This window comes from Pteropus medius, unplaced genomic scaffold (genome assembly GCF_902729225.1).
Source record: "Pteropus medius unplaced genomic scaffold, Ma_sr-lr_union100, whole genome shotgun sequence".
In the NCBI taxonomy this organism is placed as follows: Eukaryota; Metazoa; Chordata; class Mammalia; order Chiroptera; family Pteropodidae; genus Pteropus; species Pteropus medius.
The window spans coordinates 3859998-3884106 of record NW_024354550.1 but is presented as its reverse complement, the minus strand read 5'-3'; the positions used below and the strand labels follow the sequence as shown (position 1 = coordinate 3884106).

The window sequence follows — 24109 nt, the reverse complement described above, 5'->3', positions numbered from 1 at the left end:
CTGCGCCTCACTTTCTTCATCAGTGGAGATAACAAGGCCAACCTCAGAGAGTTTTAGTAAGGTTTAAATGAATTTATATCAATCTATCATCGACTTATCAATCATATTAAACTGTAGGGATACAGCAATATAAATATATATATACATATATAACCGTTAGCTATCATTACTTTTATTATTATCATTATAGGCAGACACTAGTCAAAATATCGAATCAATCATCACAAAAATTCTTAGGTGACTGCAACATGATGAGGTAAATTTAGTTACTCATAAATAACACCATTAGTAAGTAGTGGACCCAAGATTTGATCGTAAGCATTATGGACCCATAGATTATTATGCTCTATAAACAAAACCTTATTTACAAAGCATTACAATAATGCTAAATAAATCACAAAACAGTAAGTATATTTATGTTTATAAGATTTACATTATCCCATGTGACTTACCCAAGTGACAAATTTACAATTAAAAAAATATTTATTTTACCACTGCAGTCTGAGAAGTAGAGAATGGTACTGTTTAGACAGTATGTTGAAGCAATAAGCCTCTCTTTTTTCCAATGACATATTATCTATTAATAATAAGTAATTAAGAGAAACATTCAATAATAAACACTTGATTGAGGTAATCCAAAAATAAACAGCTGTTTAGAATATATTCAGAATGGCTTTGCCATATGCATTTTTTAATTTTTTCCATATTTTTGATTCTTAAAAATTTATGTAAGAAATAGAAATATTTGAATCACAGATTGAACAATGCATTCTAAAAGAAATACTGATTACATTGTTCCCGTACACAAGTTCTTGAATTCACAAAGAAGCTGTTACGTTTGATGAAAGCGGGCATGTTATACTTCCTCTGATGTGCATGCACATGGACTGAGAAATACTTCCTCATTTTCTTTAAGTACAAAGTCATACTTGCAGAGCGGTGGTCTGTGAAAGAAGTAAAGAGAAAGAAAAAAAAATATCAGTAGAACAGCAAAGTTCCTTTTCTTCTCATAAGTATTAGAATATTTTATGTCAGTAACTAACTAGTTATCCCAATACAGAAAGCTGGAACAAACCTATGCGATCATTTCAACTCCATCTCATCGGGCTATGTTGGAATGAAGTAGGCACAATGTTTATGAAAAAAAACAAAAACTCCCTGTGTTTCAACTTCTCTCTTTGCTACTTCACTGAAATACTTAAAATGTATGAGAGATATTGCTGCATACGGAAATAATTGAAACCTGAACTCAATCGAATGGCTAGGCCACTTCTTCTACCATTGGTAGTCACCATGTAAGAGCTGAGCTGAATTGCAGAGACAAATTTTGCCAAAATAATTTAATCAATTCTCTTTGTCACCCACTAAAATGGAAATAACAATGTGTAAAGTATTCTATATCTTGGAGTGATTGTATAGTTAGTATTCAAAGATTTCTGAGAAGTCTAGTCACTGTGGTGAATCAGGCATTTTGTCTAGTTATTTATCTTTCTGTTAATGTCTTGAAAACCTTTTAAAAAGCAAGTTAACTATAATAAGAAAAGATTGGTAAAAGTTAAGGAAAGGAGCTAAAGAGAAAAATGGTAGTACTAAAGAAATTTCCTGTATAGGCAATAGTAACTTAGGGAAAAAGGGGTAATTCAACTGCACAGTTGCTGGTAGTTCACCTTCGTCATATGCACTGATCTAGTTCAAGAGACACATTGCTCCAGTCTTCCTCTAGCTTGATTAAGACATTATTGAACAAGTTTTTAAAAACTTCAACAGAATTTTTAGGTTAAATTGTTCAATTTTTAAATAAACCAATTTTATATTTCTGCTAATATATTTACAAGTAATAAAATGAATTCATCTTAATTATAAAAGCTGATATAAAATACTACAGTATTTTGCATTTGAAATAATAAAGGTATCTTAGAATTTTAATGTTACAATAGCAGTATATGTAAAATGATAGTATTTGAATCTTATAAGATTTTTTAGATGTTAGCAAAAGTAGCTTTTTATTAAGTTATCAGAAATAAGAATATAATTGAAAAATCAGATATCATCCTTTCTTTGTTATTAAGAACTAAGTGTAGGAATGACTTTATCACTTTCTTGCCAAAATTTATATATACTTATATCAATTATTTATCCTGCTACATCCCTTATTTACTGAATGTACCTTCAGTGCTCTGGACCTCCCTGATCCATCTCATTTTTAAGTTTTTATAGTAAAGGACCTGTATCATTAAACTTATTAATAAATAAGTTACCTGAGCCATAAGTAATTCTTCTATTCATATATTTATAATATGACAATAAGGTAAGTGTATTTTTATTTCTTTTTCTACAATAAAGTAAAAGCTTTCAATCCTGTTACCACTGAATACCTTTGATCAGTAATACAGCAAATGCATATTTTTAATTAAATATTTCCCATTATAAAAAGCCTCTGAAAGCATTACAAAATTTAGACAGGTTAATAATGCCTATCAAAGTTAAACTTCACCAACACAAATTAGAAAAATTAATTTTCTTTGTTTTTATATTGTGAAAAGCCTACTAGTTTAATTGCCATGACTCTAATTTTGATATTATTTATTCTGTGTTCCTTCTCCCCAGGAAACAAAACTATTTTAAAAACTATAATTTAAAAGAAAACTTGTGATATACGTTAAACTATCATGGAAAGAAGAATATTATTTTTTTTTAAATTTCAAATAGAGCACTAAATATTGCATTTTTAATGCATTGCTTACTACAAATTAGCACAAACACATTACACTGATAAAGAATAAACTTTAATAAAATAATAGAAGAACTCCAATAATTATAAATCTCTCTAAAAATCAAATCAAATTATTTTTTACATTTTAATCCTCTATGCCAAATTACAAGATGTATATGTGCTCCCTTATTTGAACATTCTCCCTATGGCTTTGTACAAAATATCACATCTACGAATCTAATATTCTTTTAAAAAGTTACTTAGGATAAAGTTTCCAGCACCAACACAGGGGCTTATACCCACCTGCCAGATAGGAAAAACCAATAACTCACAGGTCACTGGTAAAATGAATAGAAGGCTCTTGCCTCAGGAATGGGAGCAACTAACTCCAAACTGAGCACTACTCCAGCCCTGCCTAATAAATCTTGAAAGCACGACCTGAAAGAATCAACTTGTTTGTAAGTAACTTAATAGCATCTTGAGAATAAACCTGAAAATATTTATAGTAATAAAATAGTATAAAGTACCCAATGTGACAAAATTCACAATGTCTGACATCTAATCAAGTATTACAAGCATGTAAAGAAGCAGAAAAATGGACCCATATAAGGGTCAACCAATTGAAACCAACCCAGAGGTAGCACAGATATAAGAATCTGTCAAGAACATTAAAATAGTTTTATAACTGTATTCCATGTATTCAAATAGTTCATTAGAGACATGAGAGATTTAAAAAATCAGACTTCCAGAAGTGAAAACTACAATGTCTGATATGAAAAAATACCCTGGATGATATTAGTATCAGATTAGACATTACGGAAGAAAAGAATAGTGACTTTGAAGACATAGAAACAGAAGCTCATAAACCCCAAAAATGTCAACAAACTCCAAACATAAAAGGTATGAAGAAAATTACAAATTGTATACTAATCAAACTGTTTAAAATCAGTGATGAGAAATATCAGCCAGAGAAAAAAGGCATATCTTCTTTACAGGAATAAAGGAAGGATAGTAACAGGTTTCTTGTTAGGAACAATGTATAAGAGAAGGCAGTACAGCATCATCTTTAAAGTACTGAAAGTAAACAAACAAATAAACAAAAAACGGTCAAAATAGAATTCTAGAACCAGATAAATTATCTTTCAAATTGAAGCATCATAAAACCTTTTCACATTCACAAGTCTGAAAGAATTCACAACCAGCAGACCCACACTACAAAAAAATCTTTAAAAAACTCCTTTAGTCAGAAGGTATATTATACCACATGAAATTATGCATCTACATAAGGGGTAGAAGTACACCAGAAATGGTAACTATATAATTTTACCATTATAACCATATAAGTATTCCTAATTATTTATAACTCTTTAATAGGTGACTCTTTAGACAAAAAATAATACATTGTATTATAGAGTTTTTAGCATATGTACAAGCAAATTATATGCCAACAACAGTACAAAAGCTAGAATGGAAGAAATGGAATTATGTTACTATATGGTTTTCATGTTATAAAATTCACTTGAGGGTGACTGTAATTAAAGATTATAATATAATCCCCAAAACTTTTAATTTTAAAAAAGTTATAGATAATAAGTACACAAAAAAGATAAAATGAAAGCATAAGACTACTCAATTTATCCCAAAGAAGGCAGAAAATTAGAAAAATGGGAACAAAGAACAGACGGGACAAATAGAAAACAAAATAGCAAGATGATAAATTTTAACCCAACCATATTAATAATCATATTAAAATAAAAGATGTAAATACCCTCAACTAAATGGCAGAGACAATCAACACCATTTGTCATTTTAGAAATACAAATTGAAAATACAATGAAATACCTCTACACACCTATTAGAATAATGAAAATTAAAACCAAACAACAAAACTGGTGAAAGTATAGCTTTCAGTGCAAGAGTGCAATGGAACTCTGAATGCCTGTAGGAATGCAAAATGTACAATCACTTTGGAAAGCAGTCTGACAGTTTCTTATAAAGTTAAACATACACTTACAATATGACCTGGAAATCTCACCTATAGGTATTTATTCAAGAGATATGAAAACTTATATTCACATGAAAACCTTCATGCAAATGTCGGCTTTATTCATAGACTATCAAAAACTGTGAATAAACCGTATGTCCCCCAACTGGTGAATGGATAAACAAACTGTTACATCCACACAATAGAATATCATTCATCTATAACATCCTATTGATATAAGCCACAACATGGATGAATTTTAAATGTATGAAGCTAAGTGAAAGAAGTCATACTTAAAAGGCTACATACTATATGATTCCACTTATATAATGTTTTGGAAAAGGCAAAACTAGGTACAGTGGTTGCCAGGGAGTAGGAGTGGGGAATGGAGTTGAAAATAAAGGGGCAGCATAAGGCAGTTTCTGTGATTGATAGATACGTTCTGTCTCTTGGTTCTGTCTCTCGGTGGTTACATGTCTCTATGAATTTACCAAAACTCATAGAACTGTATGCCAAAAAAGAGTATGTTTTACTGCTAAGCTTTTAAAAGTAGCTGTCATACAACTTTTTTTCAGGAAGGCATACCAGGTTGCCTCCACTATGATTCCTCTCAGTCCTTAAATTCAAAGGCTCTGCTCTAACTGGAAAAAACTGGAGGGAGAACTATGTTGTAGTCTCTATCACAGTTTGTTACAGAAAGACAATTACTGGTTGAGTGCTTACACAGTTTAATATGGACCATAAGGCATTGCATTTTTATAACTCACATTCCTAACAATTTGGCAGTGCTAATTCTCATTAATTGCACATTATCTGTATGGACAGATCTAAATAGGAAAAGCAACTAAATGGTTATGACAATTATCCAGGTAATGACATTGAAAGCATACATTTCATCCAAGTATCTGTTAGTATCCTCAGCCAGCAAGGAAAGTTGAGTTTTGCTAAATATCCACAAAATGTATTTTAGTTCCTTTTTTTCCTGAGTAGAAAAAAAAATTACATCTAAATTTTGTAAATTTAGTAAATTTTCATAGTCTACCCACTATCTAGATTTCAAATAAAAATTAAAATTACATGTATGTTTATTTTTGCTCTGTAGCATATCTCTATGACTTCACTCTATTTCTTAATTAATGAATGAGTTTTATATAATGTTTGCTTCTCTATGTAAAACATAATGAAGATAATGAGTCAAATATGACAGTGGTCACATCTGTCTGCCTTCCCTTGCCCATTATAATAAGTCACTTTAAAAAGAGAAATGCACGGAGACAGCAATGGCTATCTGTGTGCAGGCTCACCAACATTCTGTATAAAGGTGTGAACATCATGTGGTGAGGTGAAAGATTTGAAAATATTCTTGAAAAGTGCATACACAGTCAGTGTTTATGATAAGTAAACACTGGGAAACAAATGAAGTACCCAAAAATAAAGGAAAAATTAAGCTGAATATTCTACAAAAGATGGAATATAATGGCAGCCATCACTTATGGTTAGAAAGAGAAAGTCGCTTATAACCAGATCCATGATGTTGCACAGCTTCAAGTACACTATGTTTATATTGTTATCTATGTGAACAGTGAGCCTTGAAGCTATTGCAGTGAAGAAAATGCATGATTCTTCACAGATTTGAATGATAAGAGGAGTATCTAGCCCTGACATTGCCCATATATGCATTGAGTAGATTCTTGGTTCCTTTTCCTGTCCACATGTATGGAATTAAATTTCTCTTTCTCATCTTAAGTTTGAGTGTTGTTGTTTTGTGTACGGAGATTCTAGCTAAATTTCTGGTGTCTGGTCAAGACTTACATTACATGCTTTTCCCATACTGTGGAGAAAACTGTTTCTCTTTTCAGGTATGATATATGGGTGAGAGACCTTATTCCTGGACAATAACGAACTCTTCACATCTAAATTCCAGAAACAGAGAATGTAAAACTACAACCTCTAAATTTCTCTGTCCAAACTCACCTTCCTTATTCTCAGAGAGGCATTCATGGAAGAGAATAAGAGAATTTGATTGTGTAACAACCCTGGCCTCTTTCAAATCTAGCTTTTGGTAACTATAAAAATACAGTTCACCTTTAAACATGTGGGGGCTTGGGTACAGACCTCCCTGCATAGTTGAAAATTTGTATATAACTTTTGACTCCCCCAAAACTTAACTGCTAATAGCTTACTTTTGACCGGAAGGCTTACTGATAACATAAACAGTCTATTAACACATATTTTGCATGTTATATGTATTACATACTGTATTCTTATATTAAAGTAAGCTAGAGAAAATAGAATAATAGGAAAATCATAAAGGGAAAGAAAATATGTACATATTATGCATTCATGACATACCTAACTTTTAAAAACTTGGTATTGCTAGGCTGTGTGGTTCGTCTGAGAGGTTTTTCAAATCATCGCAAATCTTTAAAAATTTTTCCAATATATTTATTTTTAAAAACCCATGTATAAGTGGATCTATGCAGTTCAAATCTTTAGTTCTTCAAACAGTTAGGCCTCCTAACTGTCCTCACTCTCTCTCTCTCTGACATATTTTGTCAGGGAAGGATGTTGCTAATATTCTTAACTGAAAATGTCCATATATTTTGGTATTTTTGTAAGTATTTCAATCAAAGGAAAAGTGAAATTACCCCTAGATTTCTTTTCATTATAATGATATCTTACTTACTGACCTTTGAATGACTAAATATTCATATACCAGAAGTTACAAAATAACTTACCCTTCAAAGAGTTTTCCCAGTTCTCCTATTGATATAAACCTCACCTAAATGAATATTCTTCTTATTATTTTTATTCTCCAAAAATTCTTACTTACTAAGTTCAACATTCATGGAAAGGACAATTAGAAAGTCAAATATATAAATACAGGAACATAAAGAGAAATAAAGATGAAATGCTGCAATCAACTAAAGAAGAGAGATTTCTAGCAATCTATAAAACCCATTGCTCTGAGCTCTCAGTTATTGCTCACTGTTGGAACAACTCACATACCCAAACTGACAGCTGATCAACTCATTAAAGAGATCATAGTGGTTCTTAGTGCTTTCACAGGGTGTTTTGTGGAAATATGAATTCTGCTATGGTGAACATGTACATCAATACCATGAGGACAAGGATAGTGGGAAAACCTCTTTGGTTGTGAGGACATGAAACTAAGAAGAACATATTAAATAGGCTAAAAACAAACAACAAAAAAGTTCTGTTAGAGCCTATCGTCTTTAAGAAAATGGTCCCTACACAGTAATGACGGTGTCACATTTTTTTGGAATGGAAATATTTGTGATATAGCCAGGCAACTGTAAAATTAAAATGTAGAGTCAGATTCTCCTCCTGCTGTTATGTATATGTGCTAGAGCCTCGCTCCTGTCAGTATATTCCTGGGGTTGAATCTCCAGTGATCTGTAGAATCTTAGATACAGCAGTTGAAAATGGAATTTATTTTTCTTTTCAACTAAAGGGTAATAAAATTGGGTAAAATAAGAAATCATTAAAAGTCATCATCTCTATCTATCTTCTGAGACCACATATCTCATTATGAAGTTTTCAGCTATTGAACCTCATCTAAAGGATTGTACAAAAGGACTCTGAACCACTATGTAAATATATATACATGTATATATAAGAAATTATCATTATTGTATTATTATATAAGAAATTATGATAAACTTCTAAGTCAGTAATTTGTCTTACTTTTTTCATTTTTGTTATGTCTTATAAAGTAATTGTGTGTGTTTTTTTCCTTGCTTGGGTAATGTGATTCCAAATGAATCTCATCCAAACCCTCCCCAAAATGCATTTTGTACCTTTTAAATGACTAATAAAATATAATTTGAAATACACAACAAACAGATATTTGAGTACACAAATTCTTAAGAACCATTCCTATGCAAAATAATATTTTTAAGTTTAAAAGACAACATATTGATATAAAATTTTAGTTTTCTTACCTTTCTGGATATGTAAGTGATTTTAGCATGAGACGCTGGATGCTGTATTTGCATGTGGAACACTGCTGATTTGAGCTCTGATAATATGCCAAACCAATACGTGAAATATTTACATCATTTAAAAATTGAGCAAGAATCTTGACTTCTTGAAGTTTATAAAATGATTTGTTCTTCCTAAAAAGAAAATTTGGTATACTCAGCCTATTAGCAATTTGAAATATAATTAAACTCTAAAATCAATCTTAACAATATAGAGAGGCCAAGCTTACAGAAAAAAAGACCAAACAATAAATATTTGTTACTTATTAAAATAATTTAAACAGTTTTGTTTAAAACAAAATAAGATAACAATATTTGTACCTCCATATATAATATTTTGGGAATATTTTTGGGGAAAAAAAGTGGGACATCTTATCTTTCTGACTAGATGTTTAGATTGTTCATTTGTCTGAAATTAGAGAAGTCATGGTATGCTTCTTTTTTTTAGATCCCTAAACAACTATCGCAGTTCCTTAAATAGACTGGGTACGCAAATAGTAATCCTTTGTTCTGTGCCACTTTGTCAAATATTTGTGAATTAAAGGAATGATTATAAAAGGCTGAGATTTAAGAGAAAAAAAGTAAAGGTAGTATTTAATAAGTACAATTTTCTGAGCATTCACAATGTACCCAGAACTGATCCACTCCAACGATTTCAAATGCCATCTGTTTGCTTTTAATGATGAAATCTCTGCCTCCAACTGAGCTCTGTTTGCTGAGATCCAGACATATATATCCACTGTTATTCACCATGTCTATTCGGATATCTCAAGAATGCTTAAAGCTCAGTAGGTTCAAATCTAAATAGCATCTTCCCTAAGACTTGTCTCTCACCAAAACAAACAAACAAACAAACACCCCTAAAATTTACAAATTTCCTTACCATTTTAAATGGTGGCACCACCTTTGCTAAAGACAGACAGCTATGATTCACCTTTAATATTATCCTCTTTTTCAATCCCCACATCTGATCTATCATAAATTTCTACTAACTTTACTTATGAAATATCTTGAATCTGCTTTGAATTCATCCTTATATTTCCATCTCCATTGGAAACACTATCCTAGGACATCATTTTTTCTTGCCCATATTTTCTAGCAACCGCACCATGTCTTTTTCTCCAATCCACTGTGGTCAAATTGTTTTTCCAAAATAAAAATCCAATCTTGGCCCCAATCAGATTGCCTCAACGAAAACACTTCAGTGGTTTTCATCTGCCCACTGAATAAAATATAATTCCTGAAATATGTCCTACAAGTTCTAGTTCCTACAGAAAAAATTGGTGACTCTATTTCTCTCATCTCTTCTTATATTCCTGACTCTATTCTCATACATAATGTACTTCCTTTAGTTCCTGAAATTGACTATGTTCTCTTGTCTTCAGTATCTTTGTCTGTGTTGGCCTCTACCTGGAATACAGCAAAGGAAACTAAATCCAGCTCATCACTTAGGTCTCAATTAACATAAAATGTCCTTAAAGAAACTTTTAGTGACCATCCTCCTAACTAATTCACATCCTTAATTTTATGTTTCCTTACACACAATAATTTGCATCAAAAACTAGACAGATTTTATTTACATATTTTTATAATTATTTGATTACCTTTATATCTTTCATTAGACTAAGTTTAATGAGGGTAGAATCATGTCTGTTCTCATCACAGTATCCTCAGCACTTATACAGTGTCTAGCTTAATGCAGATAGTCATTAAAATGTGTTTGAATAGAGAAATGACAATATTTTATTTGCATTATATATTTATAAAGTCTATCTGCTACACTAGACAAATTATGTAAAAACAGAAATCTGATTTGTCCAAAATTTTATCCCCTAGTTTTAGTGCAGTTTCTGGCCTACAGAAGCTCTCAAGAATTTTTACTGCATGATTAACTTCATTCCTCTCCATGTATCTCCTAGCTCAGCAAATGGCACCATAAACAGTCATCAAGCTTAAAATTTGAAGTATCTCTAGATTTTTTTTTATCCTTATTGAAGCTTTATTCCCTCTGATAATTAAGTGGATTAGTCAAACTCCTTGACATCCTAAAAACCCACTTCCACTTACCTGGTTCATGCTCACATCTTCTTTCATATCAATTATTACAATAGCCTCCTCTCTGGACTTGTTCCTCTCTAATCTCCTCAGTACTCATCTATCTAAAACTTATTCTAACCCGGATATCCAATATCGGTGCCCCTTGTTTAAAAATTCTATATTAGCATATTAATATATTTTGCATCATGTTATAATGTGTAAGTGATTTCTGATGACTGAGAGAATTGATCATGCTATAGCATTTATATAAAATAAGTATGCAGAATACATTTGCAATAAGATGCTAATATTGTTAAATAAAAAAATAATAGGGCACAGGGGCACACACAAGGAGAAGTTATAGGAAGAAAAAGAGAAGGTGGAGGAGGAAAAAAAAGGAGGAATGTTTAGAAACCAAATGGTAACTGTGACTATCCCTAGATGATGTAATTATAGATGATTCTCATTTTCTACTGTATAATATGACACATCTTTTGCAGCAAGCAACCATTCCTATTTTAATCTTAGAAAGCTAAATAAGAGATCACTTAAAAGTTTCTGACTTCCCTGGCACCTAAAACAGTTTAAATCCCACAACATGACTAAATTTATTAGCAAAGAATTATTAGTAGAAACATAAGCCATCAGCCAGGCTTAGATGGACAGATTTGCCATGGGTATGTCTTCCATATTTTACAACCTTTTCTGAAAAATGCACTAATTCAAGTATTTGAATAAAATGAATAAATATTTTATGGTGCTCTGCATAGACCATGATGTTTGTAAAGGAAATCAAGACTCACAATTCCTTTGCCTTCTGAACAATTTTGGAACAACTGGTCTAGGATTGCAGTCTGTGTGCAATTACTGAAATCAGGTACTTTCCTATCTCCATGCCTTTGGAATAGTCCTGGATAGAAAATGTACACTATTTGGATTATCTTCCAAAGTGGATGCTCAAGAAAATATACATTTAATTTATAAAAGAAAAAAATACTAAATTATACTTACTCATAGAGCCTTGGCTTTTCAATCACTCCAAGATGGTTTAATAATTTAAAGGTAATATAGCCATCCTTCATAGTGTTATTCAAAACAATTATACTGAGAACAAAATAATAGGCTGCAAAACAAAAATACAGAATGCAACTCATATTTTAAAATTTTGTTTTGGTACATATGCAGATACACATGTATTTATATAATATATAATCTAGGCACATATTAGATATGCAAATAATATAAGAGATACTTATTTGGTACATTGGCAATATATTTTATTTCTTGTCAATTTTTAACTAGTCTTAAAAATGAAGAATGACAAAGCCTGGCAGGTAGTCATGTGTATGGTGAAGAGCTGGACAAATAATTAGTGAATATTAACTCTTCTGCAAACCAAAAAATTTCAAATTAAGTTCAACAATTTTTAAAATATCATGGCTAAGGTAAATATGATAAGGTTCCTTAATTACCTGATTAACAGTCCTAGCTAAATCTGCTTAACAAATATAATTCTCAATTTCACTGGTTGTTTAGGAATGATTATAAAATTAAATAATCCTAGACAGAGTGAGCTCATAGTAGTTCTTATTCAAAATGCCCATACTAAAAATTGATATAGTATATATTTCAGGGGCAAGGACGCTGAACTCACCCCTATATTCAACATGTCTGGGCTATACAGAAAGTTCTGACTTTTTGTGAGTTTTTCCAAGTACCGTGCACCATCTCCTAGAAGACACTATATATAAACAATATGGGATGCATGAAATTTTCTTTTGAGAAATACATGTACTAAAATTATGCATGTTAGCTGTTAAATGTTGCTGCTAAGCAGCCAAGAGTAACTTCTGGCTTTTGCCTGACAGTACTACGTCAAATAAGGTAATGGATTTATGACTGGACAGCATCAATTTCTAACACAGGAGATGTAAAGGAACACTTCTTACTTTGAAGTGACTGCCCAGCTTTAGACAAAATATTTTGGTCCACCTCACTCAAAAAAGATGGGCGTTCAGACTTGCTCAGATGGTTTCTGTCAGCAAGACATATTGAGATGTTACAGAATATGCCCTCCTTCTGCTATAAGCACACAGAAATTCTGTATGTACAATAATCCATAAATTAAATATATGATCAAGCTCAGATGAAAAAGGGAAATATCAGGAGGTAGAAATAAAGAGAAATTAAAGTCGACTATAAGGCTATAAGAAGGACTGAAGCCCTGAATCCCAACGAGACTTGAGGACTCAGTGTAGCACGAAGACAAAGGCTTAAAATCCAACTTCCATGCTGGAACAGAAGACAGGATGCTAAGCAACAGAGTTGAAATAAAAATCCCTGTGTAGCTTCAGGGTCCTTAATTCTCCGCTTTGTCATTGAAAGAGGAACTTGGAAATTTCTTTCTTTTTGCTGTATGTGGATCTTAGATGGGAACAAAGTATTCTCCGAGACTAAATAAAACTCCCTGTAACATGAAATTTAAATTTATACTTGTCACTTGTTGAAGGACCCTCCCCACAATTTACATTAAAAATGATTCAGGGTTATGGGGGGAAAAAAATCCAACTTGCTCCAATGGGAGAATTTTAAAGAACTAACTGCTAAGAATTTTTTATATTAAAAGAAGACATGAATCTTTATTTTGAAATAGCACAAATATTTTTTCTTTAATTTTAAGAGAGACTTGGACTGATCATTGATACTCCAAAATGGTAATAACTCATGCATAGATGATAGATAGGTAGATAGATAGTTAGATAAATCCAACCAGAAGAAAACTATAGATATCTGTAGAAAACAATTATATTAACAATAAATGAAAAAGTAATTTATCTAAAAATAAAAGAATTAATATCCTCAAAGTTCTGAGCAAAAATAAGTCTCAGTGGAGAATTCTATCCTGAACTAATTTTACATTCTGGAGTAAGAAAAAGATAAGGTCATTTTCAAGGAAACAAACAAATAGACTGAGAGGGACTACTACTGAAAAGTTACTATGATATATTTCAGCAAGATAGAAGTTAGACCCAAAAGGAAGAAATTATGGGGAGGACAGGGCAAGATAATAAGTAGAAAACTGAAAGTGGTAAGTACAAGTGAGCATTTGCTTTAACGATAATATCCATAATAAATATTGATCGTTAGATAAGTAAAATAAAATATTACAGAACATAATACTAAAGATAGAAAAGAAGATATGATTCAAAGGCTCTATGAGGCAAAACCTTGTGACAATCCAATAAAATAATCTGTGAGGCAAGAATCATTTTTATGTGTAAAGCAAAAAAGAAGCAATGAAAGTATAACAATCCTGAACTTTAAGAAATAGAAAAATCTCATCAAAGAAATAGAAGCTATAAAAGAAAACAAAGTGGAAATTACATAAATAAAAATATAATAACAGATACAAAACTCAATAGATATGCTCAAAAATAGAGTGGTGATGACAGGATAGAAATGAGCGAACTTTAGGACACATCAATCTGCTATTCAGTCTGTGCAACAGAGAAAAAAGAGACTAATAAAAAATGAACAGAGACTAAAGGATCTGTGGAACTATTAAAAAAGATGTAATATTTGTGTTATCAGAGTGTCAGAAAGAGAGAAAAAAGTGTGAAGGTGAAAGAATTTTCAAAGAAATGATAGCTGAAAATTTTCTAAATTTGGTAAAGGAAAAAAACACACAGATTCAAGAAGCTGAGTGAATCTGGAACAAGATAAACCTAAAGAAATCCTCACCCAGACATAATTAAATTTCAGAAAACTAAAACTAAAAAATCTGGAAAGCAGAAAAAGAGAAATGATGCATTACCTACAGGAGAACACCAATTTGGGTCCCAATGGATTCCACATCTGAAATTATGGAGGCCAAAAGGAAGTGACACAACATTTTTTGAGTGCTAAAAGAAAAAACTCGACTCTGAATCTTATATCTAGCAAAACTAACCTTTGAGAACAAAGGAGTAATAAGGACATTCTCAGACAAAAGAAAACTAAAAGAATTTCTCCTTAGCAGACCCATTCTTAAATAGTAAGAAATTTCTTCAAACGGAAGGGTATTAAAAAAGTAAATAATCTTGGAGCTTAAGAAATAAAGAGGGAACAATGAGAAGAGAAGATACATGGGTACATACAATAGATTATCTTTTTCTTTATGAATTTTATAAATTATATTTGATGATTGAAATAAAAATTATCACACAATCTGATGCTCAAGACTAACAATATGTAAAAGTGGAGAATGTAAAATGAATCTAAATGATGGTGAGTTTCCCACATTTCACTTGAAGTGGTAAAATCTTAATACCAGTAGAGTGTGAAAAATCACATATGTATATTGTAATTACAGTAAACCTCCCCAAATATGTCCATGTCCTAATTTCTGGAATCTGTTAATATGATACCTTAAATGGCAAAGGGTAATCAAGTTCTCAAATCGAATTAAGGTTGCTAGTCATCTGACCTTAAAACTGGAAGATAACTCTAAATTATCTGATTGGGCCCAATGTAATCACAAAAATTGCAATCACAAGGCCTTAAAAGTAGAAGAGGAAAACAGACTTAGAGAATCAGAAGAATAAATGTGATGCAGAAGAATGGTCATAGAAATGCAATGCGAGTGCTCCACCCACCATTGTGGAGGTTGAAGCCACAAGCTAAGGACTGCAGATAGCCCCTAAAAGCTCAAAAAGTCAAGGCAACAGTTTCTCCCCTGGAGCCTTCAGAAATGAATGCAGTCCTGCTGACATCTTGATTTTACACAGCAATACTTGCTTCAGACTTCTGACCTACGACCTGTAAAATAATAGATTTGTGTGTTTTAAGCTGCTAAATTTGTGGTAATTCGTTAAGACAGTGATAGAAAATTAATAGATTTTAGTATAAAGACTGCAATGATGCTATAACACTTAAAAATGAGGAAGTGGCTTTGAAATTAGTAATGAACAGCAGTTGAAAGAATTTTGAAGAGCATGACAGAAAAACCTAGATTACCTTGAATATATTATCAGTACAAATGTAGATGTTAACAATTCTGCTAGTGAGGACTCAAAAGAAAGTGAGGCATGTGTTATGAGAAAATGAAAGAAAAGGTGTCCTTGCTATATAGCTGCAGAAAGCTGAGTGGAATTGTGTCCTGAAGTCATGTGAAAAGCAGAAATTGTAAATACAAAAATAGGACATATAGCTAAGAGAATTTCCATGCAAGGGTTGAAAATGTGACCTTATTTCTTATTGGCATTTATGGTTAAGTGTAAAAGACATAAATTGAGATAAAAGTATGAAACAATAGCAAACCCTATCCTGATGATTTGAAAAACCCTCAATCTTACCAAGCCTGCAAAAGATACTAAAACTAAGAGGTTCACCATCAGGAAATCATGCTCTTGAGAGAAAGCTAGGAATGTGGCTAGATAACCTTTTGCCTCAGAAAGATAAAAGAGTCAAAGTATTCAGTAACACAAAGTCTCTTTGAAAAAATTAAGTGTATGACTCATAGATTCCTTCAGCTATCTCAGCAGAAGCCAAAAGTAAAGGTAGAATTAATGGTGAAAGATATTTTGAGGAGCCTCTTGTCTAATAGAATGAATCTCTGTGATACTTTTGGAGATCTACAAGGTTTTTGAGAATGTCATAGCCTCATAAATACTGCCAACTTGGACTGAAAGGGATGGAGAGAGCACAGAATAAAAGAAGGTTGTGGGACCCCTCACAATTTTACATGCAAGATACAGGCTGATAAGACTATTCATCTGTAAACATATTTGTAATTAAAATCTCCCTAAAACAAATCTTGAGGCCCAAGTGGTTGCAATGGAAAATTCTTCCAAACATTTAAAAGAGAATTAACACCAATTTTGCATAATATATTCCAAAAAATAATAGGAGAGAACACTTAATAACTCATTTTTATATGGCTGTGTTACTCTTGTATGAAGACAATGTTATTCTTGAACATAAGAAAATCTCAACAAAATATTAGCAAACCAAATCTAACAATACATAAAAAAATATTCACTACGACCAAAATGAGCTTTATTCAGGAACTCAAGACTGGCTCACATTCTAGAATCAATCAATGTAATCCAATATTTCAAAAATTTAAAGGAAAAAAATCATATGATTATATAAATAACTAAAAAAAAAAGCATTTGACAAAATCTAATACACGTTTATGAGAAAAACTCTTATCGAGTTAGGAACAGAAAGGAATTACTTCAACTTTATAAAGATCATCTACAAAAAACTTACTACTTTTTTTTTTGAGTTTTTGAGGACAAGGACAATTTTTATTAATACTTTAATTTTCCTTTCAGCTCCCTAAAGCAACGGTTGCATGCAGTAAGAGTTCGGTGAACCTGTTAAATAAATGCATATATGAAGAAATGAACAAGGCAGACCACCAAATGCATTTACGCATGCCTTTAGGGGCTTGTTAGCTCATGATATTATTTATGTCACACTCATGAGGTAAAAGATTAAATGCTTTCCCTTTAAGTTTGGGAAGAAGGCAAGGTGTATGCTTTCACCATTGTTATTCAACACAGTACTGGGAGTACTAGCAACTGAAATAAGTCAAGAAAAAGAAATAAAAGATAAACAGATCAAAAAGAAAGAAAATAAAAGTTTCTCTATTTGTAAGTGACATGATTGTTACAAGAAAATTCCAAGAAATAATAAGTAAATTCAACAAGATCTTAGGAAATAAGTTTAATACAAAAGATTCAGTTCCATTTCTTTATACTAACAATGAACATGGAGGTATCAAAAATTTGAAATATCATTGACCATCACTAAAAAAGAAGTCAAATACTTTGGTATACACACTTAGAATCTGTATGCTGAAAATTACAAAATGCTGATGAAAAAAATCAAAGATTCAAAGTAAATGGAAAGACATAACATCTTCATGAATCAGAAGGTTTGATATGGTAAAGATATCAGTTTTCTCCAAACTGATCTATAGGTTAAATGTAATTCGTAACAAAATCCCAGTCAAGTTTTTGTAGACATAATCAATCTTATTTTAAATTTATATTGAAGGGCACATACCCTAGAATATCTAAAATAATCATGACAAAGAAGACTAAAGAAGAAATAATCACTCTATTGGCTATTAAGGTTTACTACATAGTTACAGCAATTAATACTATGTGGTATTAGAAAAAGGATAAACACATAAATCAATAAAATAGAGAACAAAATAAAGACCCAGTATAAATAAACCTAAACAAATATGCTTATCGTATTTTTGATAAAGATGCTAAAGAATTTCAATAAAGTAAAGATAGCCTTTCAACAAATGGTGCTGAAGAAAATGGGCATCCATAGGCAAAAAAAAGTGAACCTCAACCTAAAGCTCATATATTATACAAAAACTAGAATAAAATACATTACAGACATAAATGTAACACTTAAAATTATAAAACTTTTAGGAAATATTGTAGGAGAACATTGTAGGACCTATGGCTCAGCAGTGTTTGGACACAAAAGCATGTTCCATTAAAGGAAACAATGATAAATTGATATCGATAGTAAATACTTTTGCCCTTGCAAAAGTCCTTGTGAAGAACATTAAAAGACAGTTAAGTTACAGACTGAGAGAAAATATTTGCAAACCAAATATCCAATAAAGACTACTATCAAAAAAAATATAAAGAGAAAGGGCCCTCAAAATGTAACAGTTAAAAAAAATCAAATTGGAAAATGGACAAAAGACAAGAACACACATTTCACCAAAGAGAACATATGGAAAAGATATTCAATATCATAAACCATGAAATTTGAAAACCTCAAAAAGGTCTCACCATATGTTTATTAGATGAATAAAAATTTTTAAATAATCATGACATCAAATCCTAGTTAGAAATCAGAGAAATTAGATCACTCATACTTTGCTGGGAGAAATGTAAAAATGGTACCACTATTATGAAAAACACAGTCAATTTCTTATAAGGCTAAATGTACAATTTGCTTCTTACATAGCAGTTGCATTCCTGGGCCTTTACAATGGATGAATGAAAACCTAAATTAACACAAAATCTTGTACACAAATATTCAGAGCAGCTATATTCATAATAGCCAAGCCTAAAAACATTCTAGTGTCTTCAACAGATTGAGTAAACTGTAGTACACACATACTATGGAATACTGCTCAGCAATAAAAAAATTAATTATTAATACATGCTACAACATGGATGAACCTCCAGAGAATTATAATGAAAAAAAAGACCAATTAAAAGGTTAAATACTTAATTATTCCCTTTATGTAACATTTTCAAAATAAAATTTTAGTAATGTATTAATGGATATCAGGGTTGGAAACAGCAGGATGAGAGGAGGGTAGTATATGTCTTTATAAAAGTGCCACCCAAGATATCCTCACGGTTATGGAACTGTTCAATATTTTCACTGTGGTGACAGATACATAGCTCTATATGTGTGATTAAATTGTACAGATCAACACAAACACATATGCACAGGAGTCCATGGGGACATATAAATAAGATGGGTGGATTGCATCAATGTCGATATCCTGGTAGTGATATTATATTCTATAGTGTTGTGAAATTTTACCATTGAGGAAAACTAGATAAAGTGTACACAGGATCTCTTTGTATTATTTCCTATATCTGTATGTGAATCTAAATTTAACTCAATAAAAAATTTAATTTAAAAAATGGACAGGCCCAATTCTGGATTACAGAAAATATCGCTAATGTTTAAAGAATTACAATATCTTAAAATTGACAGCAACTGTGACAACAAAACATTGACAATAACTGACTTAAACATATTTTAAAATAAGATAATCGATTTTAAATATTTATCCCCCAGTAACCAAGGTCAATGGTAGTGACTGGGAACTTTTCTAATAAGACTCTTCATAAAACAGAATTTACTTTTATTTATAAACCACTTCCAGTTTTTTATCTCAAAACAGGATAATTTTGCTTTTCTTACTAGCCCTTCATAAATTTAATTATTTAATACATTTCTAAAAGATTCTCTCTTGTTCTTTAAATTATTTCCTCTTGCCTAACTCTAAATATATTTGGAAGATTATTGTTTACCTGCACATTTTTAAAAAATTTATATAGTTTAGTTTCAGTTCCCAAAATAGTGATAACTGTATAGACAGATGTCCTAAATTCTGCAACCTGTTATATGCTGACATAACTCTAAGTGTAAGAAGAATAATCATGTAAATTTTGGGGGAAAAAACAAGGACTTTGATTGTATCTTTGGGAAAATATTACCCAATATATATGTTCATTTTTTCTAAAAAAATCAAGTCCTAATTTGAATTTGCACAAACAGCTCCAACAAATTTTAAAGTTTCTTAAAAGAGTATGATAAAATCAGAGTGGGTAGAAAGAACATTTTGGATAAAACATAAATTAGCTTTAAAACTAATCATTTGTTCATTTGTTAAAAAATGTTAACTTACTACAGAATGGATTTGTGCCGGTAGTATCCAAAAACACAGTCGTCCTAAGAGATTTTTCTAGTCTTTCTTTTAAAATATCTTTCCATAGCTCAGCTTGATAACCTGATTTGAGAAATGAAACCTTAGAAAATAGATTTCCATCAAATAACATACAAAAATTTCAAATTACTAAAGGAGCTAAAGTATCAATGTATAATAATAATAACAATATTTTTTCTTAATGGAATTTTACAACAAATTATTTTTCAAATAATTTCACATTTTATTTATTTTAATTATAATAATAACTGCTAAATTGAAGATTCACAAATAAATCCACTCCCTGGATTTATCTTATCAGAGCTTAGCATATTCTATATGGCTATAGTCCATTCGTAGAACTTATTATTGTATTATTAATTCAGAATTTTACCTGTAACTCTTTTTAGTAAATTTAGCAGGATTAGGTAAAACCTGAATACAAAACTTAGCTCCATGACCACAATCCCTATTTCTTCTATATATTTACAGATATATGGATATAATATGCATATGTATACTATATATAACATTGATAGCATCTACATATACTATATATTATGTATATAACATATATATCAGATATATACATTTATGTACATATAGAATAGGTATTATACACACACATATATATTTAAGATACTTCCCACTTCCTGTATTTGTCTGTTCCCACCTTGCTCCATCCAAATTTGAGATTAGAATATAGTAGAAAGAATACTTAACAGAATTCAGAGGTTTCATGCTAGTTCTCACTTGTGCCCTTAAGCAATCCATATGTTCACATTAGGTCACAATATTCTTATTTGCACGGAAAGGCGATGAGACCAGAAAAGCATTCCCTAGCATGAGGTCTGAAAAAAACTAATTCCACAGAATGTCTTGAGGACTGATGGGATCTACGGAAAAGTAAATCTGGCAAAGCCTGCATATGTCTGCCCCTCCTATGGATTTTCTGTGTAAGTTAATAAAAACCTCCCGCTGAAGAAAACTGCAGAAGGCTGTTTAATTCATTCAGCCTTTGTAACTGGTGCCCATTTCACCTAGCCCCTTTGACTTTGGAAACATTTCTGGCAGATCTTGTCAAGACACTGATCAGATATGACATGTTTGGGGTCTGGTATTCTCTTTAGAAAACCTTGAACAAACAGCCTCTGATATTCTTTCAAGCTCTAACATTCTATTTTTATGTGGAATCTATATGTGGTAATAGTTTTTTTTCTCTAAATTTCTCACTGGCAGGCTTTAGTTATCAGAAGTTGTAATACTTAACTGCTCTTATCAAGCTTTATCGATTTTGAAAGTGTGAACCATATATGAGTCATGTCTACTTGCTAACAGCAAATAAAAAGCTCACTATGGTTCACATCTTTTCATTTGTTCTTAACACTTCCTGTTTAAAAACAACAACAACAACAACAACAACAACCCTCAGTGCTACTAAGAATACACAAGTCTCTTTCTTTAGTGGAAGTATGGATGGATGATAAATAGATAGTGAGATCCTTTTGAATATCAAGAAGAATAATCATCATGAAACCAACAAATTTGCCCACTACACTGAGCATAGAAAAGGAGTTGATCAAGTTCCCCTCACTAAATATATTTCAAATATTTAATAGGAAATGCATAATGTTCTCTAATTGCCCCACAGATATTTTTTTCTATAAAATGTTGACATATTCACAAATAAATACAAAAGCTTCCAACAGAAAATACCAAGACGATTATATCATTCATTTTCCACAAAGAATTATAGTAATTATAATGATCTCTCTTACCTAGCCTAGGACATGATTTTTTCTTAAAGTCATCACAATCCACACACGAACCAGTTTTGTAATCTCCATATGAATAACAAGGAAGTGAAATAAAATTGCAGTTTGTTTCCAAAGTGGCCATGAACAAGTAAACTGCTCTCTGGTGGTCACATTTGATAAATTGTACTCCTAAAGTGTTAAAAAATCAAACAAAAGAGTTGTGGATATATTAAAGCAAGTTCAAGTAAATTAGAGAAAAATTAAAGATTAAGTTCTGCTCAATACTTTTCTGTGTTTTATGAATATTAAAGTGTTGACTACAATGCACAGTATTACCCCAAGCAACTAAAGAAATCATACCACTGAAAACTTAAATTCCATATTCCTTTTATCTGATATTTATAATATTTTTTTAATAATTAATATGGCAAAAACATTTAATTTCAATAATTTAACAACTTCTCCAAACACAGTGCTAGCATACTTAGTATACACATCTCTCCCTTCTCATTCCACACTGTTAACATCTCTACTCAATGTCAGAAATGACTATGGAACTGGGTGACGTTAAAACTTTATCATGTCCCTTTCCTTTCCAACTTCTATCATGTCCAACTTCTCACATCCTTATCTCTTTGGCCAAACTTCTCTAGCTGCAGTGGCCTTTAGCGATGTGCTAAATGACCAGCTGCCACTGTAGAACTCAGAGCATTTCTCATCACGGCTCTGAAGTGATCCAAACTCCATACCTGGAGCTATTTATGTGTAAAACAAAATTTATGTGCAAGAGTTTATAAATCTGCATTTGTCCAGTACTATGGTGATGGTAAAATCCTGATTAAATCCTGAGACCAAACTTGTGTGATATGATACTTGGCTATATGTGCTTCTTCAATGACTCATAACTTCCCCTAATGTTTAAAATTATGAACCAAAACTGCTAAAACTGTAAAGTAATAGATCTCATTCAGGAACAAATGTGATGTCTCCTAACCTTTATAAACTGAAAAGGATCAAATTAAACTACTTTTCACCAGTAACACCCGAGAATCATGGGCAGTGATGTTCAGAATCTTGTCCACAAATTAAGAGGAAAAAATAAATTGATTTTCTTTCATCGTTTTGAATCACATGTAATTTATTCAAAAATACTATTGGTATACCTGAGAATATTGATTTAGGACAGCCAGGTTGTGTTTTTCCTCCATTTGGATAAAAATCAATATGTCCCAAGGGTTCTTTAATACCTAAACCTGAGAAGAAAATCACCCAAGAATCACAAAGTATGTATAATCAGATCAGCAACACTTGTATGAAACAAAATCTTCTACAAAATCCACTGAAAGTGACTCTTAAAATGTGAATTGAAAATAAATAAATGCAATTTTTCAAGAGATGAGTTTTTCTGGTACTAATTCCTCAAATTAATTCCTTATAAAAAATATGTTTCATTAATTTAACATATCTACCAGTCGCCAGTGTACTATGGGCCCGTCAAATTTCTTCATGCTATAAATATATACACAAAAAAGAAAAGTGGAGCTAAAACCCTATTGTAGTAGAAATTACGTTCCAGTGGAAGGAAGCCATAATTAACAAGTAAAAATACAGTATGTCAGATAATAAGTGCTATAGGAAAAATTAATTAAACAGAATGAGGGAACACTAAATCACTAGTAAGGATAGTAGGTTGCACTTTTAAAGAATTTAGTTAGAAAATTTCCCAGTGAGGAGGTGACAGTTGAACAAAGACATGGATGAGGCAGTGAGCCAAGTAGATAACTGTGTGATCATGCCTGCGGTACTTAAAAAAGCCAGGTTAGCTAGAGAGAGCATAATGCTTAAGAGGGAGCATTGGAGGGAATAAAGCCAAATTATATAGGACCTTTTAGGCAAGTGTGATGAGTTGCTCACTTTCAGGATAATAATGCCTAGGGCTTAGTGCTAGATTCATGAATTGGAAAAATGTCTAAATATGCTGCTTCGGCTGGAACAAGTTGGGCCAGAGTGATACGAAATATGTAGCTATGATTTAAGGGCTTCGGTATATCTGTAGGTCGTTGGGGCACTGCAAATTCTGGGTCCATTACCAATATGGGGTCTATAACCCAGGGGAGCTATAAGAATAAAAGAGGGTAGCAAGCT

The 24109-nt window shown here is 31.6% G+C and overlaps 1 protein-coding gene across 1 annotated transcript in view; it reads right to left on the bottom strand.

Moving 5' to 3' along the window:
- Positions 1 to 681: 681 nt before the first annotated feature.
- Positions 682 to 24109, bottom strand: part of LIPI (lipase I) — a 51772-nt gene continuing 28344 nt past the window's right edge. Inside the window, exons 5-10 of the mRNA XM_039855055.1 lie at positions 23128 to 23217; positions 21986 to 22153; positions 20190 to 20291; positions 11750 to 11861; positions 8663 to 8836; positions 682 to 944 (exon numbers count right to left, since the gene is read on the bottom strand). Of these exons, the coding sequence (XP_039710989.1) occupies positions 857 to 944; positions 8663 to 8836; positions 11750 to 11861; positions 20190 to 20291; positions 21986 to 22153; positions 23128 to 23217 (734 nt within the window). The 3' untranslated portion in view covers positions 682 to 856. The remainder of the gene's footprint in view (positions 945 to 8662; positions 8837 to 11749; positions 11862 to 20189; positions 20292 to 21985; positions 22154 to 23127; positions 23218 to 24109) is intronic.